A 24,643-nucleotide genomic window follows, 5' to 3' on the forward strand; every position below is an offset into this window, starting at 1 on the left:
ACCATTTAACAATCCACTCTCCTAGCACATTTAGATTTATTTCTGAAGAGGCAGTCACTCAAGGTATGCTTCCAGTATTATCAGTAGCAAGTTTAACAACTTCAGTAACAGGCCTACTTTAACTTAAATATACCGAAAAGCAACACCCTAAGTGTTCCTCTTTAGGAAGTTCTCACCATCAAGATCTATAATTTAATTTTATTATATATACACAACCATTTAACCAATTTGCTATTCAGTTTATATACTCCAGTTCTAGGACTCACTTACGTAGTGTCAAAACCTTCATCCTTGAACTCTTGTTCTTGTTTAAATACCCTTCCAAACTACCTCTTTGAACAGCAGGGTTTCTTTGCATGCGGATATCCAGGTTAAGCCTATCCATAATGAATAGACTTATGCTCCAAAAGGTGCCTTAGTTCCCCATCAAAAAACTTTAGTCTATACTAGGAACTTATCATAGGTAACACTAGGCCAAAAATATAAATAAATAAATGGGGGAAAAAAAAAAACCAACACACAACATGTGAAGAGTAGGAAGCTTTCCTGGGTGAGGACCATCAAATTCTGAAGAATCCAGACCTTCAACACATTTAAGGACAGCACTCCAGTAGGAACCCCAAAACCTTCTGCTTTCCCAGAAGCTAGGGTGGGCAGAAGAGAGGCAAGAGTTCCTCATTTTGGCTCCTTGACAGCCAAAGTAATAACCTCTTTCATATTAGTCTATAGATGGTAGGTCTGTCCTCTGGCTAGAAGATGTCTGGTACATTTTCCAAGATCTGGGCATGCATGCATAAGCAGGCATGAAAGGACAGAACAGAAACAATAAAGTATACTGAGCTTTATGGAACATCAAGGGACAGCCCTCAGAAAGATGCAGCATGATACATCATAAAGAAATGGGAGCACAGCAAAGAAATAAGGTATAATCAATGCAAGGGATGCACTAAGTAGGAGTTTCAGGGTAACCACACCTTTTTTGCCTCTTCCCCTCCCTCCTTCCCCCCCAGGTCCACTCCAGGAGCACTCAGTTAGATCTCCAGCCATTACTTTGTCCCAGGGCAAGGACCTTACCTGCTTGGAGCTCTGTCCCCAAGGGGTATGAACAGTGTATTGCCAGCAATTACAAGTTACCACACAGCTCTAAGCAAGCACATTTATTCTTAAGGTAAAAACATTACAGAAAACATAATAAAAACATTTTAAATCACACATTAAACATACTAGTAGTCACCCACCCGTGTTATGGGGCCCTAGAAGCCAAAGTCTTGCTAACCCTTTTGCAAGGGTTCCCTCCCGGACAGAAGGCCCTGTTTGCTGAATCAAAAAGAAGTTCCTGAGTCAGTTTAAACACAGCCTTTACATGCCAAAAGCTCTTTCTGTTGGTCTCTGGAAAACCCAGTTTAAACCAGTATATGTAAGCTTCCCCGAGGGGGCAATAGCTCTCTAGAGGAGTTTAAGATGAGTCACTCAGGTTGTTATCACCTTCCACTGTTCTTAGTCCCTAATAATGCTGTAGCAATCCTCCCCCACATAGAGTTATATACAATCCTGGCCTACCTTGATATATAAACAGATTCATAAACTTAGCACAATATGTTGCCTTAAAGTTACTGCATGCAGTTGTGATATCTGTCACAGAGCTGCAAATACTGTAGAGTGAATATATTTTTCAAAAAGTTTCACCAGTGTTCAATGAATGTGTGACATATCCAATGTTTTCTCCAACCTGCTCTGTAGCCAATTTCTTCCTCCAACTTTCCCCAAGAACTAATTCTACGTCTGATTTCCTGCATAATCTTGTCTCCATTACATTGTCTGTTCATTTTCTTTTACTCTATGCTCTTCCCAATCTCATCTCACTGCTTTGCTTTCTAGATTTGAGACCCATGTAACCCAGGGAATGCCAGACCTAAATTCTGTGGTGCTCTGGTGCAGCAGACTGAAGATTTTGCAACAGCTTTACTTTAAATTGAAAAGTCAAAGTACCAATCGTATTACTCATTTTCATATCAAGTTTATTAACTTTGGCTGACACTGGACAGGATGCTGCATGCACAACTGATTTCCCTGGAGGGGAAATTCAACTTTCAATAATTTGGGAAATAAGACTATAAGCACTTCAGGATGGATTTTTTAAAAAAACAGTGTCGAACACCTGTATCAAAGTATGCAACAACGTCAGAACATTCAGATATTAGGTGTTGACGGAGTTTAGACTTGCTAGCAAGATGAAGCCACCGTTAGTAATTTTTTACCCAGAACTTGAACATAAATGTGCATGTCTCCCTACCAAGAAGGGGCTGACATTTAAAACAGTCTGATTGACAGGAATCTGGAGACCTCTGTTCTACTTTGGCTTTTACTAGCCTTCCCCTCTGTAACTCAGTTTCCCATCTGTAAAATGGGGATAATGACATTTACTCATCTCTGCAGAGTGCTCTGATATTCGGGTGAAAAGCGCTTTGCAAGATCTAAATATTTTTCTGCAAGTGATTGAGAGTGGCAGAGTTTGACAGAACAAAACTTGCTAGCAAGTAATCGCTGCCCCAAAGAGCAATCTACTGGTGGCCTGCAACTCGAGAAAGCAGATCCATCAGTGTCCCATCCTTGGTCCTACAGGTTTTTTTCCTCCCTCCAGCTGTGATAAAATAGAATCCCTTATATGTGCGATTGATAGCTGAGGACTCCTAAAGTGGAGGTGGAGGTGGAGAGTGAGTGAGTGAGTGAGTGAGTGAGTGAGTGAGTGAGTGAGTGAGTGAGTGAGTGAGTGAGTGAGTGAGTGAGTGAGTGAGTGAGTGAGTGAGTGAGTGAGTGAGTGAGTGAGTGAGTGAGTGAGTGAGTGAGTGAGTGAGTGAGTGAGTGAGTGAGTGAGTGAGTGAGTGAGTGAGTGAGTGAGTGAGTGAGTGAGTGAGTGAGTGAGTGAGTGAGTGAGTGAGTGAGTGAGTGAGATCTGCACTGACAATCTTGAAGAACCACAGTTACCGTAGGGAAAGTAGCAGGTCTCTTCTTCCTGAATACGTCAGCGTACACCCCACTGTAGATGCGTAACAAGCAGTATCCTGCTCATGATGGTAGCAGTGAGGAGTACCTGCTCTGTTAGTTAAAAAGTGATTTCAGAACTGCTCTCCTGAACTTAGCAGCCAGGTCCAAAGCCAAGTCCAAAGCTTAATGCTTGACAGTCAGTGAGTTACTCCATGTCAAGGAGAGAGCTTTGCAGATTTCTATCAGCACATTTTTGAAGCAGGAGAAGGATGCCACTTGAGCTTTGGTGAAGTGAGTCTTAATGTTCGGTGGGAGAGGTGTAGTAGCCAGATGGGAATGAGACATGTTATCTATTTCAATATTCTCTGTGAAGAGATGGCCTGAACACGTGGCTATAGCCAGAAACAGATGGGGACAGTCTGAACGGTTTAGTCTCGTCAACATAATAGCACAAAGTCCTATTGTGCACCCACAATATGACTGAATGGGTGCACAGTTTTTTCCCCCTGATGCAGTGTGAGATAGAGAAATGAGGACTTAGTGCTACCTTATGCTGGTCCTCTGGAATATCATAAGGGGAGTTTTAGCCATAAGTGCTTCAAGCTTGCTCACTTTTCTGGCTAAAGTGATAGCCACTAGAACACCTTCAAAAGAACATTCCAAAAGAGATTCAGAGGGAGGCTCCATGAGTCTAAGGAGGACTTTGTTGAGGTTCCTGGTGGGAAGAGGGTCTCTGGTGAGTAAGCATGCAATAGATCGAGAAACTTAGATACCATTAGGCAAGAAAAGAGAGCATGACTACACAGGAGGATGGGAAGCTGAAGTTGCTGACCGTAGCAAAACTTAATGAAAGACTTTTACGTGCAATAGATAGTACAGAATCTGTTTTCAAAGGTTGGTCTGGACCCAGTCTATTTTGGGCTGCCCATATCAAGAACCTCTTTAATTTTAGGATATGTAGGCAGCAGTCATGGTGTGTGGTATTCAGCTAACCTCACTGACAGGTGCACTGACTTCAAGTCTGGATGCAGTATCTGGCCACAGTGCTGTGAGATTAGATCCGGGCAGTCTGTGACTGAGACAGGTTGATGAACAGATATTTGTAGAAGATCTGTCAACCAAAACGCTCTCTACCAGTAGGGAAGCATAAGCATGGTTGTGGTTGTATCATTTGATTTTGACTTTACCCTGGAAATTGATGGAAAAGCATATAGAAGACCTTGTGACCACTACAAAAGAAAGGTGTCAAGTAATGACCCCAACCTCACCCCTCCTCTGAACAAGAGTTCAGACACCTAGCACTGAACAAGTATACCACCAGGATCTGCCAACACAGGAATATTGGCATGTCAAGGTTCCTTCCCCACTCTGAACTCTAGGGTACAGATGTGGGGACCTGCATGAAAGACCCCCTAATTTTATTCTTACTAGCTTAGGGAAACGTCTTTGGAAACGTCTCCCCTGCAAAATATCCCCCCTCAAGCACTACACCCCCTTTCCTGGGGAAGGCTTGATAAAAATCCTCACCAATTTGCATAGGTGAACACAGACCCAAACCCTTGGATCTTAAGAACAATAAAAAAAGCAGTCAGGTTCTTAAAAGAATTTTAATTAAAGTAAAAGAATCACCTCTGTAAAATCAGGATGGTAAATACCTTACAGGGTAATCAGATTCAAAACAGAGAATCCCTCTAGGCAAAACCTTAAGTTACAAAAAGACACAAAAACAGGAATACACATTCTATTCAGCACAACTTATTTTATCAGCCATTTAAACAAAACAGAATCTAACGCATATCTAACTAGATTGCTTACTAACTCTTTACAGGAGTTCTGACCTACATTCCTGCTCTGGTCCCAGCAAAAGCATCACACAGTCAGAAAGAATCTTTGTTCCCCCCCTCCAGCTTTGAAAGTATCTTGTCTCCTCATTGGTCATTTTGGTCAGGTGCCAGTGAGGTTATCTTAGCTTCTTAACCCTTTACGGTGAAAGGGTTTTTTCCTCTGGCCAGGAGGGATTTAAAGGTGTTTACCCTTCCCTTTATGTTTATGACATGGCGCTATGACTGATCTCTACAGTGACCACTTGAGCGATACTAGATTGTCTGTTCAGGAAGTCTGCCAGGTTGTTGCTGACTCCCGGGAGGTGAAAAGCCGTCCAGTTATTCTGTTCTGGTGGCATCATGCTCCGAGCTAGATAGCTTCCAGACATAAGAGAAATGAGTGCATGCTTCCTTGCACGTTGCCAGTCAGAATCTGCATGGTGGATTTTTGAAAAATAGGCAGGAAAGCTATGTAGATTAGCCTGATGGCTTAGAGCTTCAAGACACTGATGTGGAAGAGTCTCAGGTCTTATGGGGACCAATTCCCTTGCATATGCAGGTTGTCCAGGTGGGCTCCCTGTCCCATTTTTGGGTTCCTTCCACCATGTCAGTCCTATTTAGCGTTTTGCTAGGAAATAGACTTATCCGAGTTAGAGCTGGAATGGCCATAAGTCAGTGGTCTCCAACCTTTTTACGCCCAAGATCACTTTAAATTTAAGGGCAACCCAGAATTTACCCTGCCCCTTCCCCAAGGCCCCGCTCTCTCCACCCCTCCCCCTTCCATTGCCTGCTCTCCCCCACCCTCACTCACACACACCAGGCTGGGGCAGAGGGTTGGGGTTCGGGGGTGGGCTCTGGCTGGGGCCAAGGGATTCGCAGTGTGGGAGGGGGCTCTGGGCTGAGCCTGGGACGGGGGTTGGGGTGCAGGAGAAGGTGAGGGGTGCAAGCTCTAGGAGCGAGTTTGGGTGCAGGAGGGGGCTCTGGGCTGGGGCAGAGTGTTGGGGTATAGAAGAGTTTGGGGCGCTGGCGCTGGGAGGATCAGGGTGGTGGTTGGGGTGCAGGATGGAGTACTGGCTCTGGGAGGGGGTCAGAGTGGGGCTTGGGGTGCAGGCTCTGGGAGGGGGCTCACGAATGGGGTGCAGTCTCCTGCTGGGCAGCACTTACCTCCAGCAGCTCCTGGTTAGCAGCACGCACAATAAGGCTAAGGCAGGCTCCCTGCCTACCCTGGCCCTACACTGCTCCCAGAAGGGGCCAATACACCCCTCTGGCCCCAGGAGGGGGATGACAATTGGCTCCACGCACTGCCCCTCTCTGCAAGCACCGCCCCCCACAGCTCTTTTGGCCAATGGGAGGTGCGGGAATGGCGTTTGCAGGCAGGAACAGAGTGCGGAGGCAGACCCCTGCCCCTTCTCCCTTTCCCCAGGGCTGCACTGGCCGCTTCTGGGAGCGGTGTGGGGTCAGGGGAGGCAGCAAGTCTGCCTTAGTGGCAGCCATGCTGCACTGCAGGAGATCGCGATCGACTGGCTGGTGACCACTGCCATAGGTGAAGTCTAGCAAGCAACATTACGTGTGAGCATGCTGACATACGGCTTAGCAGCCCCAAACACAGGTACCATCATTGTTGGGTTTACTTTTATCTAGAATAATAGCTAATGCATTCACAAGACCGTCTTTGGCAAGGTACACTCACTGACCTGGAATCGATCAGTGTCCACACTCTTATCTAACAGGCTAACGGCTTATTTTTCTTAGTTCACTAAAAAACCCAGTTGAAAGAACAGGCTAGGTTTGCTACTATCTCCTGCTGAGAACTGTCCTTGAGCCAATTTGATGTGGAAGGAGACAGAATGATAGAGACAAGTGTTTCCATTCTGAATCTGAGATGGTGTAAGTATTTGTGAGTCTCTCAGATCTAGGAGAGGATAGAGAATCCCCTTCTTCACTGAGACAAGGAAATGTGAGTAGAAGCCTCTTCCTCTGTACTTCATAGGTACCTCTCAGAGCTCCCAGACAAAGCAATGATACCACTTCTAATTGTAACAGGCTCTTGTGAGATGGGTCCCTGAAAAGGGAAGGGGATAGGTACATGATTAAGGAGTGGAAATGTATAGCGTAGCCCTGGGAGATGTTCAATGCCCATTTGTCAGCTATGATGGTCACCCAGACCTAGTGGAAATGGAATGTCTCCAGAAGGGATATGGATCCCTCCAGGACAAATCTCAGGCCCTTACTGGGCTTAGTCACAATACCAGGAAAGAGGTCACCATGGCATCTCTTTTCTACCAGGCCATTCCAGTTCTGATTGAGGACACAGAGGCTCTATCCTTGGAGTAATGTTGGATCTCTTCTTTTTGTAATTTTCCTTAGTGCCTGGAGCAATGTTTGAATATCTGGCTTTGATTCAGTGACACCTCTATAGTGAGAAGTGCTGGCTTTGCTGCCTGGGCAGCTGGTGACGTTGAGGGGGTTGGCTAGTCATTAGTGCCAGCTCTGATGGCATCCTTTTCACCTTCTTTCTACTGCCCAATTCCAATGTATAACCTGTGCTTGACTTGAGGGAGCACTGGCTGATATTGGCTTATCTGGTGTTGCTCTGGGAGCGACCATAACCTCTAGGTCTCAAGTGACCCATAAGGACTGCCCTAGCAGATATAGCTTGAGCTGCACATCCCTGGATTTGCAGGTGCTGGAGAAAGAACACTTGCACGCAGAGGCCTCTCTGGGATGTGGCTCTACCAGAAGCAAAAGAGGCACTGGCTATGTCCATCCTTGACAGGGATCAGTCAGTCACAGGACAGGCAGGGTTTGAAACCTGAAAGTCTGGACTTTGCCATAAGGCATGGTGGTTAGTATTAAGCACCCACCCTGCTGTACACAGCAGAAGGTGGTTTACAGTTTTTCAGAGCATCTAATTTGATGGGAGCATGAAAATGAAAATTTCTTCACAAAGTTGGTTTAAAAATGGTTTCAAAGTTTCTACAGAGTAACAGGTTGGACATTTGCTAAATTGTTTTGTTGCCATGAGCAGCAAGACTGAACTGAGGCAGGATTCCAGTTGACTGTCCTTTATGACTATAAGGAGACAAGTAGCCCCAGACACTGCTATTCAAAGGTCTCTGATCTTCGATATATGTGCACCTACAATGGGATACACACACAGAACTATAGTTTAAAAAACAAACAAGCTCCTGAACAGATTTAATATCAAGTTGCTCAAAATTGTACCTTTTTGAATTTTTACATCAATCATCAAAGCAAAAGCAGGCAAGTTATAAGCCACCTCAAATACAGGGTTCATAATGAAGACACTGATTTAATGCCTATTGCAGTTAAGATTATTAGAACATTTTAGGCAAATTAAGTGCAAATACAGATTCACCAACAAAAAGTCAATCACTTCATTTATCGACAGGCATAAATCCAAGAGATATTCCAAATCTGCACTAATGGTAAAAACAAATCTGATTTTACGAAACTGTACATCACCCTAGACTTACATATGCTGCACTGTCCCACCCATACAACATTATTTAACACTAATTTAACCCAAACTGAGAGCAAACCAGGACAATTTCTATACTCAGATGCATAAAAAATAAGTCCCTGCAAATGGCCTCATTCTCCGACTATGGCTAAAACGGCATGGCTGCACAGCAATACTAAATATAGAAATATGGTTGGCCAGAATAAATTAGGAAGTGGAGAGACTTACTACTTTTATCAGATTAACAACCAAGCAAAAGTGGGCAAAATTGAATGAACGGAAAAAGTGAGATTAAATTTTACAAAGCCAGTATGTATACGTACTGTAACCCAAGTATGCTGTTTCAACTTCGCTGTACTAGGCTCCATTAACTCACTCTCTGTGTAACCCTCCTGCTCCTCCCCACCCCCAAGCACTTTGGGAATCCCATCACTACTTCAACACTTCCTCTTCCATCTGAAGAAATCCTTTCCCTTTTTCCCCATCCCATCTTTGGGGAAATATACTCCATTTCTCTACCGCTGCAGAATTCCCTTCCTTCCTCAACTCTGGACATTTGGAGAGAGTAAGTAATGAACAGAAGCATCCTCTTTCCTCAGCCTGGTCTCACAAGGCTCAATGGTGGCAGCAGCAGCAAGAGCCAAGAGAAAGCAGAAGCCCAACCCTGCAGGCTCAGCTACGGTGGTAGTGAGGTGGAGGGAGGGTAGGGAGAGGCTCAAAAATAGACCACTCCAAGACTCTGTTGCGGCACTGGGTGGAATGGCTTTGGTACCAGTGCCCAATCAGGCACGAACTCCTCAGTAAGTTTTCCAGAGCAGTATATTTCCTCACTATACTGGTGAATGTAACCAAGACAATATCAGGGTGGGGGAGAACAAAACAAAAACAAAACAAAAACACCGCACCACCATTGTCTCAGTAGCTAGCACAGTCATCCAATGAACTGTGAACTGACCTGACCAGAATCTGTTCCACTTCCACCCCTGTAACTGACCAAATATATGAGTGACCTTTGATAAGTTATTTCACCTTGATAGCCTCAGTTTCTCACCTGTGCAGTAGAGATGTACTTTCCTTCCTTTGCAAAACATTGAAAGCTATGGCTAAAAAGCACTATGACTGCGAAGTATCAGCAAAACCAGACACAGATAAAGTAAAACTTAGATCTTAGACATATTTCAGGCTTAATCTTCAAGTTGATGAGACCAGAAAGAATGTGTTCCTAAGGGTCTGATTTCCAGCAGTTTGGCAAGTGTACATTCATGCACGCAAATGGGCACCAGATACTGGATGTGCATGCACAAAGCCCAAGCTTGCCGATATACATGGGGAGGTGAGTGTCTATATCTAGCCGTGCCCATGCTAGTCATTAGTTTCCATGCACATATGGAAGTGTGCATGAAAGTACACCTACTACTAACTAAAAATAAGGTCTCAAGTCAGTAGAAAAAGAAAAGTCTAAACTGCTTCAAAAGAGATTAGTTACAGTAGTTAAAGGAATACCACTTACCAGAGCAGACTTTCCAACACCTCCTGATCCAAGAACAACTAGCTTGTATTCACGCATGGTGAAAGTGTTAAGTCACCCCCTTGATACCTAAAATACACAATAAAAAAAATTAGATCCCAAACTTCTGCTAAAGGACAACCACATTACAAGAATGTAAGTATATTACAGTGTTAATGTATTGTAACTATGCCTACAGCTATGTATCTATCGGATGTTCACTGTTTGAGAAAACTAATTTTAACACTAATTTAATATCGGCTGATAACTGCAGGATACCTACTACTACATGAACTAAGGCAGGCATAATCTAAGCAAGCTGCCTCTTGATTTACTATACAATATGGAAACAACAGACCCTAACTGGCAGTCATAACCTGTACTCAGGATTACTATTAACAGCAGCAATTCTACTTATCCACCAATTTAAAAAGTATGCCTCCCAAATACTTTCCTCATTGCCAGAACAGTTAAATTTATACCATTTTGAAAACTGTTTCTAGTTCAATACCAAAAGGATCACACTATGTATCTCTGCATGTGCTGCCTGCACTAAGATCCATTACAAAATATTTCAGCCTTGTGAGTACAACTAATTATATATCAATAACTAGTTTTTCCACTCTGTAAAACAGCTTGTGGCTTTTACTGCACTGCCTAGGGTTAGAATGTCTTTATCTTGCTCAAGGTCTCCACCATTGTGTCCACTGGTTTACTGAACAGTTAAATTCTCTCCCAAGTATTTGGAAGCAGCCAGCAATTTTCTTTACCTACACACAGGCTTTCCAATAACGGAGGCACATATACATACGGGACACTTTTCACAGACTAAGTCAGAAGGGACCATTAGATCATTTAATCTGATCCTGTACAACACAAGCCTGTTCTTTGAGAATTTCATCCAGTTACTCCTGTGAACCAAACAACTTCCCTTGGTAGTTTGTGCCAATGGTTAATCAAAAAATTGGTATCTTGCTTCTAATTTGAATTTGTCTGCCTTTAACTTCTAAATATTGGTCTTGTTATACCTTTCTGATAGATACAGCAGACCTCTAGTATCTCTCGCTCTGTGAGGGAACCTGCACACTTAATTATAGTCACCTCCTGATTTTTTTTTTTAAATTTTTTTTTGAAGCACTAAACAGACTGAGCATCTTCAGTCTCTCACTGCAAGACTTTTTTCAGCCCTCAAAAAATGTGGTTATTCTCTGCACCCTCTCCAGTTTTTCAACATCCTTATAAAAACGTTGACTCCAGAACTGGATTCAATATTCAGGATCTCTCTCACCATTACCATATGCAGAGATAATAGGAATAAGGAAGGTTACTTTTAATTACTTCCCTACTTATACATCCAAGGACCACATTAGCCTGTTTTTGCTACTGCACTGCTGGGGCCCTACCAAATTCATGGTCCATTTTGGTCAATTTCACGGTCAGAGGATTTTAAAAATTGTAAATTTCATTTCAGCTATTTAAATCTGAAATTTCATGGTATTGTAATTGTAGGGGGTCCTGACCCAAAAAGGAGTTGCAGGGTGTAGTGTTGCAAGGTTATTGTAGGGGGAGGGTTGTGATACAGCTACCCCTATTTCTGTGCTGCTGCCTTCAAAGTTGGGTGCCTGGCCAACAGCCATCGCTCTCTGGTTGCCCAGCTCTGAAGGCAGTGCAGAAATAAGGGTGGCACCCCTCCCACCCCACCCCCCCCAAAAAAAACAAAACAAACAAAAACATACTTTGCAAACCCCCCTACAACTGCTTTTTGGGTCAGGACCCCCAATTTGAGAAACACTGGTTGCGCCCATGAAATCTTTATAGTATAGGGGAAACACCAGATTTCAAGGTCCATGATGCATTTTTCATGGCTGTGAATTTGGTAGGGCCCTAATCATTGCAGTGGGAGCTCATGTTCAGTTGTAACTCCACTAATGATCCTTAAATCCTTTTCAGAGTCACTGATCTCCAAAAATAGTCTTCAGCTCTGCAAGAATGGCCTTCATTTTTTGCTTCTAGATTTATCACCTTGCATTTGGCGATAGCAAGTGGTCTTTGATCAAATAGGCCCAGCATACCAAGTGATCCAAATCATTGTGACTACCCTGTCATCAATATTTACCACTCCACAGTCTGTATGTCACAAGATTTTAAAATCAGCAGCTATTTTATATTTACTTCCAGACTACTGATAAAAATATTGAGTGGCATTGGGTCTAGAAGAGATCCCTGGAATTCTAAATTTCTAGTTCAGAAAGCTGCCCTTAACATAGGAACTTCTGATAAAACCTATATTTAACTGTTACGTGTGAAGTATGAGGGTAATATTTTATAGCACTGAGTGCACATAGCTCCTTAAGCCCTATCCCAAAGGCCTTCTAAACTAGCCTTAATACGTGTTGCCATTTTCAAAGTCCTTGAAAACCATCTAGGAATTTTGCTGTCTAGTCCTGAGGAATCTGTAGCATGTACCCACTGTAGTTTTTTATTCTTTATCCGAAGTATTTTGCCTCCACCGTCCATTAAGTCTGGAGATTTAATTTAGTAAAAATGCTTCGGGCATACCCCCAATTAGTTTGAATAAAGGAAATATCTTTAAGAATAGTTAGCTCTCTTCTTGCCTGGAAAAAAAAAAAGAGATAAGCATTCCAACTAGCAGTTATAAAAGTTTAGAAAGCTGATACATTTTTATTCTCCCCTTACTCAGTGTTCTAAAAGCTTGAGGGAGTTCTAAACGGGAATGCATATATTATCTATAGATTTCTTCCAGCAACAGTTATAGCAAGACTAAGATGTTCCACAAACAACAAAAAAACCTTCCTTTCATACACACACACAGTCAAGATGCCCTGTGACCTGAACACAAAAAAAAAAAAAAAAAATCATCAATGTGTCATCTTTCAGGAAATGGATGCCTGATGGCGTGGAAGTTACATAATACTCATATTTGAAGTTCACTAATAGGCTGATCTGGTGATTGACTACTACCCGAACATCCATTGCTCTGCTTGTGTTTGGAATAGCTGTATCAATACTACCATGGTTCTTCACCTCTTTGCTGCGATACTGTCTATCCATGCTCCCCAAAACCTCATTTCATGCTATACAAAAGTCATCTACAAGGTACCATCATTGTTAGCAAGTCTATGTAGTTACATACACTGTTATTGTAGCAGTGTTCATTCCAGGATATTAGAGAGTGTGAGTGAGATATCTTTTAGTGGACCAACTTCTGTTGGTGGAAGAGACAAGCTTTCAAACTTGGAGCTCAAAAGCTTGTCTCTTCCACCAACAGAAGTTGGTCCACTAAAAGATTACACCTCACTCACCTTGTCTCTCTCTCTGAGGTGTTACGACAGTGACCCCACTGATACTTGACAAGTAAGCACGTTTTAATTGAGTTCCAGATAAAATCTCCATTGTACACTTGCTCCACGGAGCATCAGCATAACAGAAGTAATATACAGACAAAAAAAATACACCAGACATGGGAAACCTAAGAATTACTTTGATCTGACCAAGCATGTATACAATCAAAGCTGCAGGATTGTCATTTTAAACTTTACTTGATGAAGTAATGCCCAGAATTTGTTTCTGAATGTAAAACATCAAAATATAGGAAGTACATAGAATTGGACATTGCTAGTTAGCACATTTTGTACTCTGTGTGTCAAAGCAGTTATATAGCAATGTTTCATTCAGTTTTTATTTTTACAAAATGGACTATAGTACAATTAGAATGATTAGTTAAAAACTAAAGTTGTATTGTCAATGTCCTAGCCCTGCTTTTTAAAAGCAACATTTGTAAAAATAGTGGATGTTGCAAGTTAGGAAGTGAACAATTGTTCTGGGTGAACTAATGAGTTTTAGTGTACAAGAATTTTTGCAATAACTTTGAGAAAACAGTAATGTAAGGTACAAGAAATGATATAAAAGTGAAGACAGCATGTGCTTTCTTTTTTCCCCAGGGGAGAGGAGAAAGTTTTTCTATTTTTTGGGTAAGTACTAACAGGTGTCAGCTAAAATAAGTACACTTGCAAAGGAACTGCCACACTAGAACACACCTGAGATCCATACAGTCCAAAATCCCTGTCTCTAACAGTAGCTATTTCCAGATGCTTCAAAAGATGCAAGAACCCTTTAGTAAGTAGAGGTGGGATAATCTGCTTCCCATAATAAGTTGCTATGCTTCAAGTCTTAAACCAATCTCTAGCTATTAAAGTTTAATATCCCTTCCAAAAATGTTACCAACCATTATTTATAAAAACTCTAGACATTTAAATGCCTATAAACTGAAATTCAAATCCTGAAACTCAAAGGAGTCATATCAAACGTGGAAATTAAGTCAAAATACAAAGGATGAATATAAAAACCCAACAAGCATGTACAGACAAAATTATCCTTATGAAACAATGAATTCACACTGCTGTGGCTCTTTTGGGAAATGCTGATCACTAATTTGACTCCTGAATCACCGAGTATCACTAGCCGAGTATCACTAGCCTAGATGAACCTTCTATAAAGGTGTGCGCACAAATGGTTGGAAAAGCATACTCAGGATCACAATCAAGCTGGAATGGCATACTGGAGTGGAGTCCCACAATGATCTGACCTGGGTTTGCTTCTATTCAATAGCTTCATAAAGGATTTGGATGACGACAGAGTACACTTATAAAATTTACCGACAATACTAAACAGAAAGGTTGCAAGCACTTTGGAGGACAGGATTAGAATTCAAAATGATCTGGACAAACCGGAGAAAAGGTCCAAAATATGAAATTCAATAAGAACAAATTATAGCATTATCTTTAGGAAGGAATAATCAATTGCACAAATAGAAAATGGGAAATGACTGCCTAGGAAGGAGTTCTGCAGAAAAGGATCTGGGGATTATAATGGAACACAAACAATCTGAGTCAACCATGTAATACTGTTGAGAGAGAAAAAAAGCAGACAGACATTCTGGGATATATTAGCAGGATTGTTGTAAGCAAGACGTAAAAAGTAATTCTTCCATGCTACTCAGCACTGATAAGCCCTCAACTGGAGTATGGTGTCCAGTTCTGGGCACCACATTTCAGGAAAGATGCTGAAAAATTGCATAAAAGGCCAGAGGAAAGTAAAAAACGGTTACACACCCTCTTGTAACTGTGCTTAGAGATGTGCTGCTCACATCCGTTCTAATTAGGTGTGCGTGTGCTGCATGCACAGTTGTTGGAAAGTTTTCCCTTAGCAGCTCCCACTGGGTTGGCTAGGGAGCCCCCTGGAGTGGCACCTTCCTGGCGCTCAATATGTGACCTGCCGACCTGAGCCCCCTTCAGTTCCTTATTGCCAGCTACTCCGACAGAGGGGAAGGAGGGTGGGTATTGGAACAGATATGAGCAACACATCTCAAAGAGCAGCAGCACAATTACCTCCGCTTTGTCCCTAAGGATCTTGAGCAGCACCTTGTGAATGAGTGGGACTGATGGGAAGGCATACATGAGGCAGTCTCCACAGGGTAGCAGGAACACGTCTGTGATTGGACCCAAGCTGTGTTTCTGGAAGGAGCAGAACATTGGGCACTTTCTGTTGCTCCGGGTGGCAAAGAGATCAACCTGGGGAAACCTTTGGAAGATGGAATGAAGGACATCCGGATGGATAGACCACTTGTGGTTGCAGAACGATCTGCTGAGGTGATCCGCTAGTTTGTTCTGCACTCCTGGGAGATAGGATGCCTCCAGGTGAATGGAGTGGGCTATGCAGAATTCCCATAGCTGGAGGGCTTCCTGACATAGCTGGAAGGAATGGGCTCCACCTGCTTGTTGATGTAAAACATAGCAGTGGTGTTGTCCATCATCACTGCCACGCACTGGCCTTGCAGCCGGGATTGGAAAGTTTGGCATGCTAGTCGTACTGCTCTGAGCTCCCTGATATTGATATGGAGGGAGAGTTCGTCCTGCGACCACAGGTCCTGTGTTGGGAAATCTCCCAGATGCGCCCCATCAAACCCAGAGCTGACGTGTCCGTTAGTAGGGACAAGAAGCGCTGTGGGCTGTTGAAGGGAACACCTTTGGTGGTCAACCCTCAGATGGCATGCAATGTTGGGACTCAAGTATGTGTCCTGGCACTGTCATTACCGAGTCCAGGCTATCGCGTTCTGGGTGGTATACTGACACGAGCCATGCTTGGAGGGGCCTGATCCTCTGTCAGGCATGCTGGACCACGTAAGTGCAGGCTGCCATGTGACCAAGGAGACTCAGGCATCCCCTTGTGGTAGTGGTCGGGTACCGCCTGAGGTTTTGCATAATGTCTGTTATGGCTTGGAATCGGGTCTCTGGCAGGAACGACCTTGCCTGTACAGAGTCCAGCACAGCATCGATAAATTCTAATCTGTGGATTGATAATAAGGTTGACTTGTGCATGTTGAGGAGTCGTCCCAGTCTCTCGAAAGTGGATTGACTAAGCAGACCTGAGATTCCACCTGCTCCCTGGTATGCTCCCGGAGCAGCCAGTTATCTAGTATGGGTATACCTGTATCTCCCTCCTCAGAAGGAAGTCTGCTACGACCAACATGCACTTGGTGAACGCTCATAGGACTTTCGACAGGCCGAAGGTGAGGATCATGAACTAGTAGTGTTTGTGGTCGACTACAAACCGCAAGAATCGTCTGTACACAGGTCAAACGGCTATGTAAAAGTATGAGTCTTTCATATCGAGGGTGGCATATCAGCCTCCTGGATCCAAGGATGGGATAATAGAGCTCAGGGAGACCATGTGAAACTTCAGCTTTATCATGAACTGGTTGAGCCTTCGCAGGTCTAAAATGGGTCTGAAACCCCCCCCCTTTGCCTTGGTGGGATAGGAAATAGTGGGAGTAGAATCCCTTCCCCAAAAGCTCCTAAGGAACCTCCTCCACTGCCCTTTTGGCAAGGAGCTACTGCACATCCTGGATAAGGAGCTGCTTGTGAGAAGGGTCGTTGAAGATGGACGGGGAAGCAGAATTGGAGAGAATATCCCACTTCTACCGTGAAGAACCCTGTGGCCCAACGTTATTTGGGACTAAGCACAGTAGAAGTGGGACAGACAGTTCAGAAAACATGGGTAAGGATCCGGCGGAGAGACAGGTGTGCCATCCTCAGTGGCACCTTCAAAAGGCCAGTTTCGAGCCTGATGAAAGTTTGGACTGGCCTTGGCCCTGCCCCAAAGGGGGATTGTAAGGCTTGAGCCGCTCGTTCTTGCTCCTTCGTCTACAGAAATCCTGCCTCAGCTGAGGAGGATATGGGTGCTGTTGTTGTGGCTGGGGCTTGAAGTGCTTGGGTTTGGTGCCGGCATGTGCATCCCCAATGACTTCATGGTAGCCATGGAGTCTGTCTGCTTGGAGAATAGCCCTGCGCCCTCAAAAGGGAAAAAGTTTTGCAGGATTTGCTGCACTTTGGGGGGTAGCGTGGACACCTGAAGCCAGGATTGTCCTCCTCATGGCTATGCCTGAGGAGAGGGTACGGACGGTTGAGTCTGCAGAGTCCAGGGAAACCTGCCGCAAGGTCTGTGCCACCATCTTCCCTTCCCTGACAATGGCAGAGAATTCGGTCCTAGAGTTTGTAGGGATCAGCTCGTTAAACTTCAACATGGAGGTCCATGCGTTGAAGTTATATCTGCTGAGGATAGCTCGCTGGTTAGCTATCCTCAGCTGAAGGCCCCCAGTGGCAGAGACCTTCCTACCAAAAAGGTCCATCCTTTTTATCTCCTTAGATTTGGGGGCTGGCCCTTGCTGTCCCTGACGCGCTCTCTCATTAACCGCCGACACGACCAGAGAGCAAGGCTTGGTGTGAGAACAAATATTTGTAGCCCTTGGAAGGGATGAAATATTTGCATTCCACACCCCTGGCGGTCGGCAGAATTGAGGCTGGGGGTCTGCCACAGAGTCTTGATATAGCTCTGAATTGATTCACCGCAGATGGACCTTCAGGAGTAAGGTCTACCATGGGGTTCTCGGCCTCGAACAATTCCTCTGCTTGAAACCCCATGTTCAAGGCAATCCGCCTCAGAAGGTCCTGATGTGCCCTGTGGTCAATGGCCTGAAGCTGAAGCCCCTGCCACAGCCTTGGCAGGGGATGAAGATGAGGTGGCTGTAGCCAGACCCTGCAGCTGGTCCTGTGCCGGAGTCACCTCAGCTGTGGCCAGAGCCTCAGGGGGCAGCTGGGCCAGGGTGGCCTAGGATCCCCAAGATGTAGGCCTGTCCCTGGCAGTGAGAGGTGGTCAGTGTTCCGAGGTAACCGACCATGAACCCCGTGAAAGCAAGCCCTGGGCCTGATGGTAAGCCCAGGGGGTTCACAAGGGCCACTGCGTCTGTGCCTCCCTTCGCTGCCTCTTGGACCTATGCTGACGGTGACTCATATTATTCCCGGCACAATCTGAGTCCGAGGAAGCGGATCCTGATCACAATGACCAAGGCAGTGCCAAAGGGCCATGAGCAGGAGACTGGTGTCGAGTGAATGAGGTGGGGAAAACTGACAGAGACTGGTGCCGAGTATCCTGTGCTGGCGATGGAGGATGAAGGCCTGGAGCCGGGGACTGGTGCCAGTCTGCTCTTGGTGCTGGAGAGGAGGAGCTTCACACCAGTGCCAGAGATGCTCTTATAGACTTTGGAGCTGGGGATCGGTGCCACAGCAATAGCGACTAGCTGCCGAGCCAGGGACCGCGAGAGCCGCATCATAGCTGGCTTGCCTCTAGATGGTACCTCAAGATGAGTCTTGTCCCTCAGAACTGGGGGCCGTGAAGCCATCATTTCGATCAGGTCTCTGGAGGCTTCAAGTGTCTGGGATGGAAGGTGGCTTTAACTCAGTGACCTGGCACTGCCATTGCAGAGAGTCGCTGCGTGTCGGACCGAACGGTCTCCTCTGGGGCACTGAAGTCAACAGCAATGAATTTTGGCAATGAATCCATTCTGGAGTGCGCCTGTGTATCCCCTGATGGTCTTGTGGTTTCGGAGCGGGTGAGCGCCCCCTTTCGGTCTTCCTATGCTGCTTGTGGGGCACTGGTGAAGTCAAGTGGTGCCGGGCTATTGCCCCTGGCACTGGTGCTCCCTGGCACCGCAGCCAAGGATCTCTCGTACTAGAGTCCTTCCTCAGCACCATGTCACGTACTGATGCGCTCAGCGCTGGGTCCTGGCGGTTTGCAGCAGGCTGGGGATGCAGAGTGGATTTAATGAGAAGTTGTTTGAGGCGGAAGTCTTGCTCCTTTTTGGTTCTCAGATGAAAAGCCCTGCAAAGTTTGCACTTCTCAGTCTGGCACGCTTCCCCCAGACACTTTAAGCAAGTGTCGTGGGGCTCACTAATGGGCATAGGCTTGTTGCAAGCAACTCAGGGCTTAAAGCACTGGGCTCGCAGCATGCCCTGGAGCCTGACGAGAGGTTAGGTTAGGGGAGAGATCCTGCTCCCAAACCTCTCTCTCTAGTTACTCGTTTTAATTTAGTTAATAACGCTGATGAGAGTTCTTGCTGAGCAAGCAAATGATGTTTCAACGGCTGTCATGGATGGTAAAAAGGAACTTTGGGGGGGGGTCGGCAGGATGATATATTGAGCACCATGAAGGTACCACTCCAGAGGGCTCCACAGCCGACCCGATGGGAGCTGCTAAGAGAAATCTTTCCAATGACCGTGCACACAGCGTGCACTCACCTACTGGGAATCGATATGAGCCATCACTCTAAGAAGAGCAAAAGTGATTAGAGGTCTAGAAAACATGACCTATGAGGAAAATTGGGTTTATTTAGTCTGGAGAAGACTGAAAGGGAACATAAGTCTTCAAGTATGTAAAAGGTAGTTATAAAAAGGGGATGATAAATTGTTCTCCTTAACCACTTAGGACAGGACAAGAAGTCCTTGGCTCAAATTGCAGCAAGGGAGATTTAGGTTAAACATTAGGAAAAAGCTTCTTAACTGTAAGGGCAGTTAAGCATGGGAACAAAACACTTTGGGTAGTTGTGGAATCTGTCGTCATTGTCTAACCTGTTAAAAACCTCCAAACATCTGTCAGGGATGGTCTAGATCAGAGTTCCTCAACCTTTTCAAAACCAGGGACCGGCTTGTTGACCTCCTAAACTGTGTCAGGGAGATCTCAGGGACCTGCACCAGTCCACAGACTGGTCATTGAGAAATACTGGCCTAGGTAATGCTTAGTCCTGACTCAATTCAGGGGACTGGACTAGATGACCTACTGGGGTGTCTTCCTGTTCTATATTTCTACAATTTTATGATCCTGTATCAAGAATATCTAATTTTTTGTGACTCTCAATAAGTTCTTGGCCTCAATGACTAACAGAGTTCCAGTTTAATTACACAATGTGTGTAAAGTAATTTCCTATCAGTTTTAATTTTGCATCTTGTAATTTTATTGAATGTCACCCTGTTCTCATGTTAACAAAGAGAACTGAAGCTCCTGATCCATCTTCTCTATACCATACCTTGTCATCATGTCCCCCCATCTCTTTTTTTTTTTTAAAGGTAAACAACCAGTTTTTTCTATCTCTTCATGTGTTTTTCCCATGCCCCTAATCTGTGTCACCCTTCTCTACCCGCCCCCCAATTCTGCAGTATCCTTTTGGGGATACGCTAGAAGTAGTGGTTCATAGTATTGAGAGGTTTCTGCATCATTAATTTATACAGTGGCTTAATTTTTCCCATATGCTCCATCCTATTCCTTATGTATCCCCATCTTGTATAGGGATAAAATAAAGCCAATCAGTATCGTGAACAGCTCAGTGAAGACCTCTGCACAAGGATGCCCAGATCCCTCCCGAGTTGATACAATTAATTTAGAACCTTGCAAGCTTAAGTTTCTCTCTCCTACATGCATCGCCTTGCATGCATCAACATTGATCATTTGCCATTATGTTGCTCAGTCATCTAGTTTGTTTAGATCACTCAAGTTCCTCACAGTCCTCCAGTCTTAAATAATCTAAGTCATGGCATTTGAAAATTTTGCTACCCGACTACTTAGCCTTCCTTTCTAGATCATTAAACAATATGGGGCTTAGTAAGGAACCTTGAGGCACTCCACTGTTAGCCTTTTGCTATGATGAAAATGGACTAAACGGTTTCCCCCTCTCCTAGTCAGTGTTTGATCCATGACAAAACTATGCTTCTCAATCCATGACTACTTCCCTTCTTTAGCAGCCTCTCCTGAAAGTCTTTGTCAGAAGACTTTTGCAAGTCTAAATAAGTCATGTCAACCATGTCTCTTATATACACTACTGTGACATGTTCAAGTTTGAAGTGATTAGTGAGACAGGATTTTTCCTTTGCAGAAACTGTGCAGGTTAAACCCTTATCACATGGTCTTCCCAGTGTTTTATTCTATTTATTAGTTTCAACCAATTTGTCAGATACAGAGGTAAGACTTACTGGAGTGCGATTCCCTACATTATCCCTAAGTATAGGTAAAACATTTGCTACCCTCCAATCCTCTGGCACAGTATCTGTTTTAATGAGAATACTTTGATTTCATGTTACTGCATTTCTTTTAAATATACAGAACAGCCTGGGAGCTGAAGCAGTGCCAGAAAGCTTTAGCAACAAAATTCCTCTGGGGGAAGTGCTTGGGAGTACAGTGTAACTGTTCTGAACCATAAGACTCCCAGAACAGGATCAACCAACCTCTTCCTTGCAAGATTAAAAGGAAGTTTTCCAAAACCCAGTCTGACTGAATTTGAAGGCTGATTAAATAATTCTGTTAGTTGCTAAACTGTAGTCAGAATTCTCCACTTCAAGAACCAGCATAATGCCAGGTATGCAGCATACTACAGTCTCTCCCCCAGTCTAAATCATTTTTAGAATAGTCAACAGCCTAAACAGACATTTTCAATAGTGTACTAGCTGTAGCATGAGAAACAAAAAGCCAGCTGCTAGTTGATTCTGTTCTTGTGTAACACATTGCCCATGTGGGAGATCAGAGTTACTCATCACACAAATTCTCACACCTTCAGCAAGCAACAGTTGGAAGCGTAGGGAGGTGGCAACAGTGGAATAATACTGACTAGATGTTCAACATTGCTTCAACATAGAAGGTACTCGTCCAGACTGGTAAGTTAATGATAAACACTAGTACTTCCAGTGAATTTCATGTGGAAGTTAAGATGCTTTTAAAGCGGATATGGTTGTAGGTTTAAAAAAAAAAAAAAACACCACACACACACACCCACCCCATCTTCTTTCCAGCCTCCTATCTGAGAACTGGTCTTCTGCCACCTCCCCAACCTGCCCTTGAATTTTGGGTGCTGCTAGACAGCAGAACCTATTCACTATACTGTTAAGGCCCATCCTCACTACATATTTTAAGCTGTATTGTAACCAGGTCCCTAGCTTCATAATGTAGGCGACTCTAATGTCCTCAATAGCTAAGAAATATGAATTGCTACCAATTCATCTCAGTGAAGTGTAGACTTCAAAACACAACAAGTTAAAAATGTGCAATTTGTCACTTTTGCAGATTCATCCAAATGATGTGCTTATCCAGTTTTCGTTTATTCCTTTCGTTGAGGATATACCACTAGAACAAGGTTGCAAGTTTGGCGGGAGAGTAATGAGGGTATATTCTGAAGAGGTTTGATGATTAAAAAGATCTTCTACACTTTCCACAGTATGCATCTGATGAAGTGAGCTGTAGCTCACGAAAGCTCATGCTCAAATAAATTGGTTAGTCTCTAAGGTGCCACAAGTACTCCTTTTCTTTTTGCGAATACAGACTAACACGGCTGTTACTCTGAAAGTAGTGGGCTTGCAAGACAGCAGAATGGAAGAACAAGAGTTGCTAACGTCCTGGCAGCAGAAGATAAACCAAAATTTTTCAAATCTGGCTACCTGAAGTCAGGTGACACAGTATTGCCAACCTCAAGCATTCAAAATACTTGAGACTGGTTTAAGAATCATGACATTTTAACAGCAGTCTATTTTTCTTTACCTTGTTTTTTGAGCGTACCTTTTTAAATAAAAGCTGAGATTCTCAGTCACATAACTCCAGGAACTGGGGTTTCAAGACAGACCACTAATGAGAGTTGGCAACACTCCCAGTTTTTGAAGTGTGAGCACCCAACCTGGCAACCAGTGCTGAAATGAAAAACCACGGGGGGCAGGGGGGCAACAATTTTTGGGGAAAAAAAGTCAGTCTACTTATTTAGATGCCTAATTTTTGGCACTCAAGTCTGGAAGATTCTCGGTATAAATGTCCAATTGCCAGGCTGTCACAATATGAGAGGCCATTTCCCTCCCAATATTAAGTCAAATCATATTTAGCACCAGCAAATAATTCTACTACATATAATACTCTGACTTGATTGGTAAATAAAAGCCACTTTAGAAATATAACTGAAGGAAATACCAGACTCCTCCAATCACATTCAAACTCAGTCTCAGTCTCAAGCATGCTGTGAAGAAAGATTCTTCCTGACACCTGCCTGTCAGTCACACCAGGAAACTCATGCACTAGGGTCATCTTCCCTTTCCTCTGACAACTCCGCTTTTTGTCACCTGCTCAACCAGTCTTCCTCCCAGTAATTCAGTTCGCCTTGTTCCACACTCTTTCAGGCCTACCAGTCACCTGGAAAGCTCAATGTTGTCACCCCAGTATCACTCATCCCAAGCTCAGGTTTACTGGTTCTTGTACAAGAACAGAGGAAGCTAACACTTGGCCAGATAACTTGTATTTGTACTGGGAAACAAGATAGTGAGCCATAAGAAACTCCTGTAGACCCTAAAAAGGGTTTTAAAAAGCTGTCCAGACAGTGAGGAGAAATGGAGGAAGCAAGAGGCCCCCAAAAAACCCTTCCTCTTCCAGAAAGGAAGAAACACATATTCCCCCATATCATGCCATAGTGCATTCTCAAAACAGGTGGAAAAGACTGTCACACACTCTTTTCCAGGTTCCAGTTGTGGAAATGTGGATGGGAAAAGGATCCCTGGCACAACAGGTCACACCTTCACTAACAAGAGCTGCCAACAGATAGAAACACTACATTCCTCTCAGAATGGATGGGGCCGACCTTCCCTGACAAGGCTGCCAGATCTCTCTTGCTGCTCCACATCAAGCCAGCCCCATCAACCCTTAAGGAAGGTTGAGCCAGAGTAGGGGAAAGGAACAAAGACAAGATTGGGAACACTGACTAGTATCAAGAGATCTGCAATCCTGTAGGCCCTTGTTTCAAGTTAGTCAACGGGGGGAGGGGTGGGGAGGGGCAGATGCCCAGGCCATAGAGCAGCCAGCAGAGGTTTGTTCCACCTCCTAGAGATTGGAAACAATTGGACCCTGGCAGTGAGCAAGACCCATAAAGAGTGACCACCAAAAACCAGTTTTCCTCTCTTTACCTGCTGAAAGAGAGAATGCATTACACAGTCTGTGCTGGCATAGGATGATAAAGGAGGAATACGTAACTGCAAAACTACAAACACTGTCAAGTGGACTGAAGTCAGGATGGACACTAATCAGGAAGATTCGATTTAATCATGGTTTTCTACATAAAAGTGCATTCTTGTTGGTTGTTATAACCTTAATACATATTCTTCACAACTCAGATGTAGGTTTCATTTTTAGAAGGTACACACTATACATTTTTAAACAGATTTTGAAAACTTTTCAGAGTAGTTTTTTCGGCTATATCAGAAAATGAATGATTGTTTGGCTATTTCATTTACCAAAGATAATTGAAGCAGATATTTATAAAGTCATTGGGAGGCGAACTATCTCCAAATCAAAAGGTTAATCATTAATATTTGGAGGATTCTTGCCATGGTGTATTAGGAAGAGAACATCACCAGACAGACATTTAAGTTGTTTTAACTAACTAAAACAACGTTAAGTATTCTGGATTTTTTTCTT

The 24,643-nt window shown here is 44.0% G+C and overlaps 1 protein-coding gene across 2 annotated transcripts in view; it reads right to left on the reverse strand.

The window, feature by feature from the left end:
* The window catches only part of RAP1B (RAP1B, member of RAS oncogene family), a 74,724-nt gene that overhangs the window by 27,669 nt on the left and 22,412 nt on the right, over positions 1-24,643 (reverse strand). For both annotated transcript variants that reach the window (XM_077833205.1, XM_077833213.1), the window contains exon 2: positions 9,803-9,889. In XM_077833205.1, the coding sequence (XP_077689331.1) occupies positions 9,803-9,859 (57 nt within the window). In that variant the 5' untranslated portion in view covers positions 9,860-9,889. The remainder of the gene's footprint in view (positions 1-9,802; positions 9,890-24,643) is intronic.

This window comes from Eretmochelys imbricata, chromosome 1, assembly GCF_965152235.1.
Source record: "Eretmochelys imbricata isolate rEreImb1 chromosome 1, rEreImb1.hap1, whole genome shotgun sequence".
In the NCBI taxonomy this organism is placed as follows: Eukaryota; Metazoa; Chordata; order Testudines; family Cheloniidae; genus Eretmochelys; species Eretmochelys imbricata.